General features: G+C 35.5%; 1 protein-coding gene across 1 annotated transcript in view; it reads right to left on the minus strand.

Moving 5' to 3' along the window:
• Window positions 1–13,630, minus strand: part of LOC114528954 — a 19,933-nt gene extending 6,303 nt beyond the window's left edge. Inside the window, exons 1-11 of the mRNA XM_028550663.1 lie at window positions 13,414–13,630; window positions 9,476–9,626; window positions 8,910–9,028; window positions 6,876–7,084; window positions 5,984–6,173; window positions 5,698–5,792; window positions 5,401–5,473; window positions 4,512–4,733; window positions 4,364–4,405; window positions 3,749–3,883; window positions 229–295 (exon numbers count right to left, since the gene is read on the minus strand). Coding sequence (XP_028406464.1) covers window positions 229–295; window positions 3,749–3,883; window positions 4,364–4,405; window positions 4,512–4,733; window positions 5,401–5,473; window positions 5,698–5,792; window positions 5,984–6,173; window positions 6,876–7,084; window positions 8,910–9,028; window positions 9,476–9,626; window positions 13,414–13,512 — 1,402 coding nt within the window. The 5' untranslated portion in view covers window positions 13,513–13,630. The remainder of the gene's footprint in view (window positions 1–228; window positions 296–3,748; window positions 3,884–4,363; window positions 4,406–4,511; window positions 4,734–5,400; window positions 5,474–5,697; window positions 5,793–5,983; window positions 6,174–6,875; window positions 7,085–8,909; window positions 9,029–9,475; window positions 9,627–13,413) is intronic.
• Window positions 13,631–15,847: the final 2,217 nt, after the last annotated feature.

A 15,847-nucleotide genomic window follows, 5' to 3' on the forward strand; every position in this document is an offset into this window, starting at 1 on the left:
TTATACAACAACTCGTATGCGTCATTGAAAATGTCGTACTTTTTGTCCAGCTTCATTATTAACCATGTAGTGAACAGTACAACAATCTTTAATGTTCTTTTTTTTATTCCTTTTCTTTGCACAAGAGCTCTTGGCCCATGCACAAGTATAAAATGTCGGGTGCGGGTAATTCGCGGGAAAATGAAGAAAAAAGCAATTGCATGTGGAATTATAATGAATTACTCATACCAAATTTCCTGAGTAATTTCTCATTTTTCTCAAGAGATTTGTTAAGCTCCTCTTTTATCTCAAGTACCTGGGCATAAAGATATTAATACATATTATATTATATTATATATGGAATGCAATATTAATACATACAGAATACACTGCTGGTTATACAGGGATATATTACAAGGTACAGGCTTTACGAAACCCGCCAAATGCAGCATCAACGACGTTACATAGGCGGCACTTATTCAAGGTTTTACAAGTAATATTAAAAACATTTAATTTTTTAACTTTTTAATTTTCAAATTTTTAGTTATATAAGTTCTCGTATTCATCGAGCAGGCGCGAATTTCCCTGCGAGGATACTCTATTTCAAGGCTAGTATTGAAATCAAAATATTATCATATTGTTTAGCAATGCTTACATTATTTTGCAAATATAAAAAAAAAATTGCATTTCAATGGGTCAGCAGTTTAACTCTCATTTCTGCAAACAATTTGTAAAAATATAAGATATTTATATAAAAAAGGGCTCTAAAAAAAGTAAGGATAAAATTAATTATAAACCGAGAACCCTTAATTGAGGAGAAGTTGGAGCGTATAGTTGCATGTATTAACTTTGAGTGCTTTAGAAATCTCATATTATCGCACTGTTGTTCGTAAATAAATTATATTATGAAATGACTGTTTAAAATTAATATATAGCCGATACCTGCTGATGTTTCAAATTCTTTGGAAACAAACAAAGTCATATAAAACGTGAAGTGAAATCACCAATTTTCCTGTTGCATTATATAGCTATATGTTAGGTGAGAGTTACATTAATACTTCACTATAAACCTTCAAAACAATAAAACAGCACAAATAATTTAAATCCCTAACACTAAACGTCGAATTTTCGATTATTGAATTCATGAAGAGATTGCTGTCGATTCTGTAAAAGCTTTAAAATGATATCTTCAGTTTACATAAAAACTACGAACTACACTTTGAATAACTCGTTTTGAAGTTAAAACGAAGATGTAGAGCGTTTTAAAAATAGTCGGTTAGGTTATCGCAAAACGACATACCAAGCCATACCTAAATAACTCAATGAGAACAAAATGCATTCTTACAGGAATTCGAAATAAACAAAATAGACATTTTAACTTCTAAAATAGGAGTTACGGAAAAAGGTACAGAACAACTCACTTTTTGGAGTTAAAAGTAACTCCAGATTTGGAGTAAAATATTAACTCCGTTTTTGCAGTCAGAATAACTATCATTTAGGGGTTAAAATGTAACTCTTAAAAAGGAGTTAAGCAGTGGTAACTCCACTATCGGAGTTATATTATTTCTACTTTCAGAGTTCTGATGCAAATTGTGTTTGTGTATTGGATTATTAAACTAAAAACATTAAAGCCAAAGGTTCTCGTAGTGTCATATTGGTAAATTTATGTCACAAAATTTCTTATTATCAATTCACATGCATTTGTATAATATTGTGAGTTGTATATTTGAAAAGACAGATCAATACAAAAGCTTTGAATTGCTATATTAATTGTCTGAAAGGATCACCTTTTCATAGCCCACTTTTAAATAATTCTAACATCAGTTGTTGCTTTTAACCTCAATAATACTCTTCCTATACCCTAAATTATGAATTACTTTTGAAAGACTTTGATTACTGTAAATTTTAAAGTGATAAAATGACCTATTTAATATTGATTTTTGCATCCAGCCCGCTTGAAATGCATCCGGCCCGGTGTGAAATGTGAATAAAACGGCCAAACCAAAGCAACGTAAGGCTAAAATGTGTAAAAACCTTTCCGGAAAAGGCTAAAAGTATGTTAGAAATAAAAAACATACCCGAAAAACGTCTTAGTTTGGATTTTTTACTCCTTTTTTCGCTGCATTTTACGTTGTTTTTCTAGTCGATTTGCCCGAATTTGCCGTGATTTAGTTGCTATGGTAACGATATCTGCCATTTCATTGGCTGTTTCCCGACTAGGATATCCTTTTAAGGAGTTGTTGAAAATTCTGAAATGGCTTGTAGCCTTGTAGATTGCAGAAATTATAGTTTTTATATAGTTATTTGCTAATTTTTTTGCTTTTTTTGTGTTTCATGAAGTCAATAATGTAAAGGTAATAAAATAAACACGTTATATACCGCAGCTTCAGCCCGGAGGCAAAAATCTGTGCTCTCGGTCTCGAAAACTTCCCTCGGCCTACGGCAAAGGTTAAAAAACACATTATATTTACCGGCAGCTTCGGCGCGGATACAAAAAACTGTGCCGACGGTCTCGAAAACGGAAATAACGACCTCACAGCCAGAAATAACATATATAATCAATAGATCATCGTCAGCCCTGCCATTTTTCCCTATTTTATGGGGGGAATGGCTTTGATATACAGATGAACAGAACAGCCTTATAAACTTGAACTTAAAAGTTAAATGCCGTAGGAAGAAACTTTATACATCGGGATGAAGAAAGCGATATAACTAAAAATATAGGGTTTAGAAGCCAAATTATATTAGTGGCACAAACATTCGTAATTTTTACAAGCCTTTTCCGCCTTTTTCACTCCAGAGTTAAATCAATTCACGTTTATAAGACTAAAATTTATAATAAACTATTAACCCGCTCCTCTTGTGCACGCCATTTTGAATTTTATTTAACTCCAAAAAGAGAGTTGAATTTTTATCACCCCCAAAAAAGGGTAATAGGTGAGTCAAAATAACTCATAAAAGAGGGTTAGATTGCTTAACTCCCCCAAAAGGAGTTAATTCTGCATAGTTAATAAGGTCTAAAAATTATTAACCCCTCAAAGAGAGTTATTTTTACTCCAAAACTATAGTTAAATTTTTAACTCCACTAAAAAAGGATAATGGGAGAGTTAAAATAACTCCCTGAAAATAACAGTGTGAGTATTATTTTAACCTTTGAAATAATCACTATCCAGTGGATAACTTTATCCGCCTTTCGAACAACCGGTCCCTGCCGTTTTTCATTGTAGTACAAACTTTTTGTCTTAGCCAATCAGAAATTTGCTGATTACCAGTCTTACCAGTCTTTACTCGTTCAAATTTTGCGCATGCGTTCAATTACCATGACCATTGAACGTGCAAAGTCCATGACATTTTGGACAACTTTGGATTCCGCTATGTTCTCCCGGGTTCCTGGTCGGCTCGCAGCTCGGAGAATATTACATTTTATTCATAATTGGTTTAATTCATAATTGTAAAAAGCGGTGTTTATCCTTAACTGAACTTGTAAAACAGGCTATTACTACCTATTCTTTTTTTTAATAAATCAATATATGGGCAGTAGCGTAGCCAGCCTCTCGATTTGTCCCGCTATGCCAATATTTTAGTGTTCACTGACTGTGAAAACAATAGATTTCTAAAGACATAAATCATTATAATAACTCGAAATTTACATAGCGGGACAAAATCGTCAGGCTGGCTACGCCACTGTATATGGGCATGTCTTTTACCCTTTATTATTCCCCGTGGGAAAAGCTAATTTATTACAAAGCTTCCTAATAATGAAACTTGCCTCTTCTTCTTCTGCTAAAGGGTGTAGTTTCTCATGTTTTGTTACATAAACTTTCTCCGTGTCCTGACGATACACAATCATACCATCGATTACAGGAGTTTTTGCTGCCGTCGTATTATCTGGAATAACCAGCATCTAAGACGAAAGATAAAAAATTGAATAATGTGTTCAAATGGTTAATGGAAAAAATCTTGGTCTGATATTTCACAGTACAGATCGAACAACTGAGGTTATCGGTTCATTATACGACTGAACCTCACGAAAAATCCGGGAAACTGGTCTAGATGCGGAATTAATTATATGGACCACGGTCCGGATATGGGTTTTACGGACCGCTCGTCAAACAATCCAATAGAAAATTTTGAAAAGTAATTACTTTCCGTTAAATTTGTCTGAAAAAAAGAATAGAAACTTCGATCTTAGTATTGAAGTGTGTCCAAGAAAACACTTTGTTCCTAGCTGTAGGGATTAATATGGTATTTTTATAAACGGCTTTGGTAATGCCATTGTTTCGATGGTAACATGCAAATTCGCAAACACGAAAATATTCGGATTCGCTGAGTGCAAAATGAATAATAAACGACATGGTAAAAGGTAATAAATTATGATTCTTACCCCACCGTACAAGAGTGCTTTTCCTGTTGTATCGCACCGACCCTGTTAAGAATCATGAATGTGTGTGAATGCTTTCATAACAAATTTACATTCATTGCCCTTTCTTATGTGAGAGTTAACTTTAATTGTTGAAGATCTTCCAACAAACCTCGATCGGCGATTCACTGTTTCCGATTAACTTATACCACACAAAAGTGTCGTTTTCCTTCATTTTGTAATCAATGCATTTGGTCCAAAATTTCTTGTGGGAAGACGTCCTCACCCAAAACCAAGAGTAAATGTGTGATTCAATTGTTCCACCATTTTGAGCTTTGCATTTTTCAAAACAATAGTTCCGTTTACCTCTTGAAGGTCCGTGGCAACCACAACACTATATACGGGACAAAATTAACAGTACATAAATATTTCACAAATAGAGTTGTGCGAGAGCAATCGATCATCATAATTTTGCTTAGGTGTTTTTAAATTTGCATGCAAGGGTTTATAAACTGACCACGTTTCTAAGACAAGTTCCCAACTGATTGATGAGATCTGAATTTGTGTTATATTAACATAAAGATAATTTGATCACAAAGGACTTAGTATCAAAATAATATCTTAGTTTGATACTAAAAATTGACAATGCGCAAATGGAAAGGCTGGGGAAAATGTCACTGGCAACGTAGGTATTAAAATAGAATTGTACTTAGAAGAAATTAAAGGCGATCGCATGCAGAACACAAAAAACCATTGCAATGATCATAACTAAGAATAATTAAGCATAACAATAGCAGAACTTAAGCACGTTTACTGCAAAAAGCTTCGTCTACGCCCAGAATTTGTATGAGAGCATAGATGAAGGAGAAGATAATTTGTTTAGAATAATCATTTTTGGGGTGTTTGGACGCCACAGAACTTTAAATTATTCTCGAGACATGAAAGAATGAGGATACTGGAGCGAATGTATCTTTTAACCACAATTTAATATCATAAATTATGCGCATTCTCTTTACTTATTCTGTCTGTGCCAAACGCTAGAAAGACAATACGATACTAACATGTCCTCGGCTGCACCCAACTTGGGCCGTTGCTCCGTATTCGATTCCGGAAATGTTCTTTGTTGCACTATAACTAAAAAATGAAAATAATAAATATAGTGTAATTTACTACATATGTTTTATTGGGTGATAAAATTTATCCAAGAAACGTCCAAGGGCTATATACAGTTTACAAACAATAACAATATAGCTTATGAAAGTCGTCTGTTTTTGACTGGGGAAAAACGTGGTTAAATGAGTTTTATACTGTACACCTGCCCCAGTAGATATAATAGAAAAGAGTACAAATAGATTTACCTGAACGATCCTGAATAGTCTTGCTGAATGGGATATCTCCGGTGAAATGCAAATCCATACGGACATGGTTTTTCAAGACATGAATTCATCATTGTCTAAAAGTTATATATGGAAGTCGATTGTTGAGAGTAATTAGTAAAAATAAATAAAACGTCAGGTTTTTTCGGTAAATCACATTATTTACCGATCATAGAAAAAATGACGTAGCGAAAAGCATTCCAAATGCATGTAAAGCATTTTTAGTTGTCAAATTAAAAGATGTGCGAGGCTGGGAACATATACGTACCCAACCAATTTTCGTATAGGGATGATAACCAATACCAAACTTTGAACATCGAAATTGAGTGGTAACTGTATGTCCAGTTTCTAAGTTTTTCACGTATTTCACATTTCCAATGCCCGGGGAAAAGCTTGAACAACCACCTTTGTTTATCATAAGATTCTTTAACTTGCGCGGAGTTTTGAATCTGTAAGCCCTGGAAATATAGAAAATTAATAATGAATTCCACTGTTAAAGCTATTAATCTAAGGCCCCGTCAAGTCCTTCCAAATGTAGTTTTTGAATAATTATACTAAATCAAAAGAAAAATGGGAAATGTCGTGTTATTAAAAAACCCGACGCTTTGCATGGACAGTCATGTTTCTGGCGTAAGTATACTTCTTTGAAAAGTGCTAAAAGGATTACTGAATGCTCTAGTCACCATGAAAATAATAACCTATAAAAAGACTCATTTGACGCTAATATAGTAATATTAAGTTGAGTATAAGCAACAAGACTTAAAACAGGCCTCATTAAGTTAAAATAAACACGATTTGATACATTACGGTATCATTTTCAAACTTATCCGGCAACGCTGTCCACACGTATCCGCTCAGCCGTCTTTTTCAAATTCTTTCACTCTGCACAAGAGCGTGTCAGCGTGATTCTTCCGTTTTCAGTGAGCGAAAATGTCGGATACGTGTGGACGGTAATCTAAGACTCCGTCAAGTTCCTTCTAAATGTAGTTGTCGAGTATACTAAGTGAAAAGAAAAACGGAAATTATTTTACGGTGTGACCCAGAAAATATTATTGCGTTTTCGAATTCTTCCCGCACCGTTTGGTCAGTGCCAAAGAATCCGATATTGCATTGAAGATCAGATAACCCTTCGGTAGTACTAGCTGTTGCGAAGTTCTTACCAATGCGCCTTCGTCTTTTGAAAATCCTCTTCGGAAGCCATCTGAACTCTGAAATCAATAACATCAGTGTTTCCCAGCGCGCTACACCAGTGGGGTTTGCCAAATGGTTCAACTGCATCGTCATTAGATGGAACTGCCCATATGCCGGAACTATTCGTTCTACCGATAAGAATATATCCTCCACCATCAGTTTTCATGTCACACCAAGCCTTTTGAAGAAGCAACAAAATAATTTGCTTTGCGAAGTAGGAAATTTTCACAATCTCACTTACTCAAAACTTTTAGCGTAAATTAAGGCTTTGAGGTTACCCTGGGCCGCGGAGGATACTAGATGGTAATTTACAGTTGGTAGGGTATTTAGTAGACATTTCTTGTGACATTGATATTCTGTTAAATTCTTGGATTGGTGCAATTCAGCATCATGATGAGAATAATAAACGTGTACTACAAAATTTCTAATTGTGTGGAACGAGGTTCGTCTTATATATACATGAACTAATAGACTACCAGTAGAGATAAATGTAGCTAGATTCCGTTGCAATTTGAATAAGAGATTCCATAAAAAAGCTAAGTGGCTGACTTTAAGTTTAACTAAAATAATTAATATTGAAGTGATGCATTCAATTGTATGTACATTGAGGATGGAGTGCAATGCATCTATATATTGCAATATATTAGTGTTGTGCATCCAATACAGTAGCAGAAAAGAGTGCTGTTTGTGCATTTCTTGCCAAGGATGTCAGATCAAATTGTCACTTTGATATATACTATTATGGCAAAAATTTAAAAATGAAATTTGACTATTGAGTGGCAAGAAAATAAATATTTACAATATAAAACTTTCAAGAAAATCGTTTTAAGCTTTTTCAGAACTTAGAAGACAAAAATTATCACGCAATTATTATAAACCCCAAATAGTCGAGAAATAGTAGGCCTATTTACATTATTTTCACAATTCACGAATGCCGTACTTTGTTATAAACGTGACATATATTACTATTGTATGTATCAGTGCTGGTATATTAATTATATTATACGATTGTGAGTGCAGTGTTCTAGTTGCGATGAAAGCCTTCAAAAAACTTCTTGTATTATAGCATTGATTCGTATTGTTTGTAATGTCAGTGGATATTCCACACATACTCACGTATTTGAGTATCCTTATAAGTGTTGCTTTCATATAGGAATTTAAAAGTAAACATTGCACCAACCGATAATGCAAACGTTGCACCGTGTTAATGTGTTTTGTGCATATATATTTTGCATCCTTCGTATTGTTTTTAAAACGTGGCTTAGATTTCGATAAGTGCACAATACATCACTGGGTCATCAAGGTCCAAAACGCGACCTATTCCATGGGGCTAAGCAAGATATCTGAATTATTCACCCGAGGTTATTGTTTCCTACCAATGCAAACTTCCCCAATTCAGGCTGTGTTACCCCGTTTTCACAAAAATAAGAAAACCTGTTTCAGTCCTTCCTAATTTTCTTTAACGTTTTATATACTTGTTAAAATTTGAAAAAATAATTGTAATAAATTCATATTTATAATCGTATAAATAACATATCGGTTGGATTGAAATTTCTGCATCCTGTGATTTCAGGCGGGATTATATCTTATGTTGTTTTAAGAATAGTGTATGCAGTACTGTCCAGAAATAACCAAACACTGAGGTTGCGGTTTGGTTGCGGTTTGGTTGCGGTTTGGTTGCGGTTTGGTTGTGGTTCGGTTGCGATTCGGTCGCGGTTTTCTTGCGGTCGACCAATAGAAACAGCTAAAGACTGCAAGGGAAAATGCCTTTGCAGTGGCCGTTCGCTTCCGAATGAAATGTTATGAACAGCTGAGGAGGACTGCGCAATAACCAAATCAAAAAAAATATTAAGAAATGTCTGTCAGACCGAGTAAGGCCGAGGTTGAACCTCCGTCTCTCCGCGGTTCAACCGCGATCAGACCGAGGTTTGACTTAGGTTAACAGCGGTTTGTATTTCTGCATGGACAGTACTGTTGCTACTACAACTGGATATTTGAGATACCTTCTTTGGTTTTCTGTTGTTCAGTGTTATCCAGTAAAATCCATCTTTGGCTTCAGGATTAACATCCAATATTGACATGCAATCGTGTCCTGGATTAGATATTTCTCCAGTCTGACCATCTAAGGTAAAGTTAAATTAAAGGAATAGCTGTAAGTAGTTAGATTATGAAACGCGAAATGCAAATGACACACTATTGCCTCCCAGTACGAAACAATTTTTTTGCAAAATCCGTAATATAGAAGTAGCTTAGTTTCTAGAGATATGCGTTCTAAGCGACAGTATGGGTATAGCAAATTTGGATACTTTTCGTGTTTGGTGTAACTTTGGTCTAGCGTATCTTCCCAACCGCGTGTTTGTCCTTCATAAAATATTATTTTCCTAAAATTCGTTTTTTGCAAAATCCGTAAAATAGAAATAGCTTGTTTTCTAGAGATATGCGTTCTAAGTTACAGTATGGGTATAGCAAATTTGCATACTTTTCGTGTTTGATGTAACTTTGGTCTAGCGTATCTTGCAACCGCGTGTTTGTCTTTCCTAAAATATTAATTTCCTAAAATTCGTTTTACCATCGTTTGTTGTACTCCATCCAAATTTTCCTTCAACTTCACTGCAGACCAATAAAGTGTTCTTTCCTTTACGATCATTGACCAAAATTAATTCCCCAAAATTTCTTTCATTGCATGGGCCAAGTTTAGATTCCGTTGTAACTTTTATTTTCTGTAAAATACACAGACAAAGAAACAATTTTTTTTAGAAAAGTGATGGAATGTAAAAATGTCCGGAATGTGGTGTATTTTGTTTTTCTGCGCTTAAGGTGGCTCCCTACCGTTTCTCGAAATTTTTAGATTCACATTTCAAACGGGGATATTCAGCATCTAAACGTTTGATTAGAAGACTAAAATTTTATGTAACTTTCTGACATCATACCTAAAGCCGAAATCTACTCAAAACTTGTACCTGGCAGTCGTTGTTATAGCAAAACAGACATTTCAAAATTAATAGCCGCTAAAAAGCATTTAATCGAGTTTTTATCGAGTTTGGTGACCACCAATTTTTTTTCCATCACAATTTTACTCCATAGATGGTTTATAGTAAAGTTTTAAAAATATTTTGTCTGGTGCGATTTTTTTAAAGGGCTAAAAGGGTTTTTTGAAGGGTTTTTTGCAATAGAAAAAATCGCACTAGACAGAATTTTTTTAAAACTTTATTATCGATAAACCATCCATGGTGTAAAATTATGATGAAAAAAAAAATTGGGGGTCACCGAACTCCTTTTTGATATAAACTCGATTAAATGCTTTTTAGCGGCAATTTGAAACGTCTTTGTTGCTATAGCAACGACAGCCAGGCCCAAGTTCTGAAAAGATTTCGGCTCTCGGTATGTTGCCATTAAGATATATAAAATTTTAGTCTTCTAGTCAAACGTTTAGATGCTGAATATCCCTGCTTAAAATGTGCATTAAAACTTTCGAGAAACTGTAGGGAGCCACCTTAAGGTGGCCAAGAACACTGAAAACCCACTCAAAAAATACTGCGAAATTTTTATTTGTGAACGTTCAGATCCGAAGTAAAAATATTAAAATTAAATAAAATCAATTCCATTGTTCTAACGTTAAAATAAACCTGGTTTGTTATTTTGTTTACAAAAATCATTCATTTTCCATCATTGAGTGTGTCTGGTGTTTTCTTTACTATGGTGACTGCACATTCATGCAACTCCTTTTTAGCTCAGTTTAATTAGCTTAGTAATGTAGAAAGAATAATTTAAAAGTTTTTAAAAATGTTACCCAATCAAAGATGAAGCATTCTTTTTAACTGCAGACCCCTTAAAATATCTCAGACTTAAAATACCTTAACATTTGAAAATCGATTCCTGACGCGAGGAAATCAATTCCTGACGTAAAATTAGACGAAGGGGTCAGTTTTTCGGCTTCTCTTGTCTGAAAGTTTTTTCGATATTTCTATTATTGTGAAATAATATTGTCGATGATGCGATAATTCATATCATCTTGTATGTTTATATAAAAAATATCAAAATATCAAAATAATCCTAAAAATGTGAACTAAATCACTGTAACCCCCTTATTTTGTAGATTAGGCCGCTTTGATGTGTAATATTTATTAACAAAAAAATCACATTCATTTTGAAGTGAATATCATAGCGAATTGGCAACATATCGATCTAAAAAAGTATCCGCTGAGGACAATTTCCTCATAAAAATGGTTCAATTTTTATTAATTTCGGTCAAGTATTTGCACAGGAGTCGGCAAGTGTTTGAGACATGAATGAGATAATTTAATTAAGAAGAATTAGAACTGCATCAGGGTGTATATAACCCCCGATTTATGTGTGATGCGTTGGGACTTCGGCTTATTTTAGCACATGCGAGCAAATATGGCGTTTTAAGCAACTGGTTCGAAGATTTGTCAAACAGTTTATATATACTGTAGGTACCATATTCATCCTGACATTATAAATCTTATAAGAAAGGGAGTGATGTAACGTAGTTAACCACGTGATTGGAACATCACATGACAGTCCAACTCGTGTAGAGGTAGTGTGGATGCTAGCAAGAGGCTAAGATAGATTCAGTTATTGATTTTGAACTATATTATTTTAATCATAATAATTATACTAAGCTCTGGGAGTATATTACAGACGACACCGATGTCGAAAAATATGACAAATCATCCCTTGTTATTCGATTATTAGCTATTTCGCAATAATATACATGCAAAGGTTTTACAACTTCCTCTCCAGCATTTAATTATGGCGCTCTTTTGTTTACATTGTTTTATAATATGGCAAGCGCGGAGAATAATTTTGTGAGACACGTATATCTTTTGATGAAAAGCTAAAAATATCAAATGGAAAATTTCAAGAATGTTATATTAGCAAAGCATTATTATTCATACCAACTCAAACTTTCCGATTCCTGTTCATTTAATATAAATGTGGCCAGGTCCATGTATTTACTTATTCATAATTAGATAGATTACGCATTATTAGTATATGGCACGCGGTCTCGTGACTAAAATGGCGTGCGCTGATTGGCTCTTTGCCGGTTTGGAATCCCCCAGTATTAGACCGTTGCCGTAGTAACGGTCCAACTCTCATATTTTTTGAACAAAAACAAGCTTGCACTTTTATTTTTGACACGAAAAATATCGACGGAGAATAGACGAAGAAGAGCATTATTTGGTACATGTGAATATTATATTTATTCATCTTTGATTTTTGTTTATAGTACTGTATCATTCTTATTTAACGAGTTAAAAACAATGTTTTGGAAGTCGCTTCAGTGCTTGCTTGGCGACTGGCTGACGAAAGAGCCGGCAAGAATGCTGCAGCGCATTGTATAAATAATTAAACCAAATACTGTATGCCACATAATAAATCTCTTATTAACCGAATACGTTCGGTCAGTACTGGAAAAATATCAGACCTCGGTCTTTTATGACGGACCTCGCTATCGCTCGGTACGTACTGTCAACACCTCGGTCTGATATTTTTCTAGTACGGACCTCAAATTCGGTTATAAGTGGTATGTACAGAGTAGCTGCCGGGTAAGTTCAGTTTTGCTTGTGTGTGATAAATGAGAAAATATTATTTACATGTATACACATATACATATACTCGTGAACTGGATATTGCATGTTGTGTTGGTTATGGTATAACTATAGTGTGTAACTATATTAACTTACCAAACACGAAGCGTCCGCGCTTATAAAATCATCCGGGTTTGAATATGAAATGAAAGTATTTAGTATTTGCTAGACAAAAATTTGTTGCGATTCAACCGTTGTTGGTAGTCCTTTCTCAATATCTCTCCTGTTGTAAATACCGACGAGGTGGTTGCATAATATACAAATAAAAGTGCTATACAGTATGCGAGTCATAAATATATTGAAAGAAGGAATTAATATCACTTGATAATTTAAGCAATAAATAATTACAAATTTGCGGTATATGACTCGCTGTAAGAGAGTATGTTAAAATTTTTCGTGCTATAGGGGAAAACGAGGAATCAGATACCCGTTTCAGCTCGTGTGAATTATTTATTACAACCTGGATTGATGACATTGTTCGACATACGACATTTGACAGAAACCCGGTTCATGAAAAATCCTTTGCGATGAGTCTGTTCTGTTCACAATTTATGCAAGAATTTGCCACAAGGACTGTTTGAGTTATGACCATTGCTTATACGATAAGATTAGTTCAAACGTCAAGCTAATATTTCAATGTAATGTGAATCTAAAGCTCATCGCACACGGCACAATAACGGAAGTTACACGCGAAATTGTAGATCGTAGCAAATTGGTTGCAACTAAAATTCTCGTTTACGGGGAAAAATTGCAGTATAATTAATGGCCTTTGCTTGCTTTCAGAACTACTTCTCGATATATTGATGTATATATGAAAAGTGCCTTAAAAAAAACCATTAAAATAACCAATGTCATTTTTCGGAGTAGCATGAATAAAATTGGGACTTCTACTTACCCCATGGCCATGCACTCTCAAGACAACGAAGCATAAGATCACAGCAAATATCCACGAAATGGACATCATGGTTATTCTTAAACCTACTATTTTGTTCATTCAGTTCTCTGCCCTTGTATGCTGACTATCAAACTTATTGTTTTGCTTAATGCAGGCAGAATATAAATACGTAGGAAGTGTATTAAAATGAGCTCTTTGCTGAAACGACATAATTATCTTTATCGTCTCAACAATGAAATATTGCACAAGGATCGTAACCTCAGTAATTTGATCTTCATCCTGCTTGCGCAGTACTCGTAGATAATAACTAAACTATGGTGAAAATGTTATTTAAAGTGCCTATATAACTCGTGTGATCTTGATGCATTTGAAACGAACGTAAAAAGTTAGTTGATATGTTAACGCTTTTTGATTTAGTGCAATAATTTCGAAGATACAAGCCTCTAAACTACCTGCGGTTCCTGAGTCCCAACTTCCTGGGTTTAAACACGGCTATTTAATTTGAAACTGCCCATTGTTTACAGGAGCCTGGGACTCAGGAACTGCAGGTAGCTTAAAGGCTAGTATCTTCAAAATTGTTGCACTAAACCAACACACTAAACCAACACAGACACTTTAAACAGTAAGTTAAACACACAAAAGAAAGGAATTATTGGCATACCAATGAAGAATTTATTGCTTCCTGCACTTGAGACTTTATAATAAAGTAGATTAAATACTTTAGTTTGACGCGCAGGTAATTTCCCTGGAATTCTGATGACATATAGGTAACGCCTGGGAAAGCGAAGATGAGGGTCAGTATAGATAAAGAGCAGAATGTAATGCCAATTCATTCTGCTCCTCGCTTCGACAAGGTCATTACAGATCAAATTTGAATTATTGACACTTCTTTGAACAGGTAACTATCTCTATATTTATTCTTATTAGAACTAATTTAGAATGTCTTTTGGATTTCCCAATATTCTAATTTTGGGTCATTCTTTTGTCCGTCGCTTACGGGATGATTTAAAGGCTAATTTCGATTCCCGCGCATCCCAAAATTTCCATATTCCCGAATCGGGTTATGTCACTATGCTGGGTACAGGTGGCCGGACAGTTGAAAAAGTGATTCAATTCGATATTTCTTCTGTCCGATCTGCCAAACCTGACATTATAATTCTCGAGTTGGGTACAAATGATCTGACTACACATGCACCTGAGGTAGTAGGATCGAGGCTTGAAGAGCTCGCTCGCCAACTTCGCGACGAATTTCACGTTCGCGTAATTGGGGTGTGCCAGGTGATTGACCGCAACATCGCCAAAACGCGGGAATCTGATAGTGTTTTTAACACCAAGGTTCTTGCAGAGGAGCAGGGTATTTTTCTATGGGAACATCGGGAATTTTTCAATCCCGCCCGTGTTCTGTTATCCACGGACGGCGTTCATTGTAACCCACAAGGGCAATATTGTTTGTATAGGAGCTATCGCGGGGCTATTTTGAAAGCTCTGGCACTGTTGTAGTTCATTTATCGTGTATATATTATGCATAAAATATATTATATATGTGTGTATATGTTTTTCTGTATATCTCTTACTACGCATACTCCGCATTTTTATTTGTCGTTTATCATACGTTTGACTTACCCAATATGGGCTAGAGCGACATGACTGTTTACAGATGCCCACGTTGAGATTTCAACATTGGGTTTTTTGCTGCGCAGGACGAGTTCATGATTTTACTTGTTATATATGCGTTGTGTGGGTTGTGATGTTTGTCGTGCTGATGTAGTTTTATGCATATATCGCTCGTTCGTTCTGTGTAGGAAAAAATGCATGTCTAAGTGGGTAGGGCGTTTTACGTTTCCGGATGCCCACAGTTGAAGTCAATATATTGTGGGATGGTGCGGCATGTTGTTTTCAGATTGCCCGATAATTTTCAGTATTTGCAGCATCACGGGATAATCAAATGCGGCTACCCTCGTTGTATGCCATGATTATTTCGCTGCCTTTTCCATTCTTCCTGTCTTTTTTAATATTTTCAATTGTATTGTGCGTGGCGTGTCTCTGGTATATAGTATTTTACGTATCACCACAGACATTCGTTTCGCTCTTGCTCTGCTCTTTGTTTATTCCTTAGTTCTTGCTATACGGAATTATGCCTGCTACCACTACCAGAGCGAGTAAACGAGTGAAGAGGCGAACGCAACAAACCCGACCCGGCCGACCACGACGATCGTCCCGCTCCGGTCCACTGACGGCTCCCAGTACATCGGTGAATACCTTGCCGCAGCCATTGTCCGCGCCAACTACTGCACCAACAGACAACACCACTGCGGGGTCTACCAACCATTTTACCCTCTCAGAAGCTACTCTTGCCCGAATAATTTCGGAAACAACGCAGGCGGTTATGGCCAACCTCCAGTCACACACCATCCCATCTACACCGCTCGAGTTC

This window comes from Dendronephthya gigantea, unplaced genomic scaffold (genome assembly GCF_004324835.1).
Source record: "Dendronephthya gigantea isolate DGI-Jeju-01 unplaced genomic scaffold, DenGig_1.0 000052F, whole genome shotgun sequence".
In the NCBI taxonomy this organism is placed as follows: Eukaryota; Metazoa; Cnidaria; class Anthozoa; order Malacalcyonacea; family Nephtheidae; genus Dendronephthya; species Dendronephthya gigantea.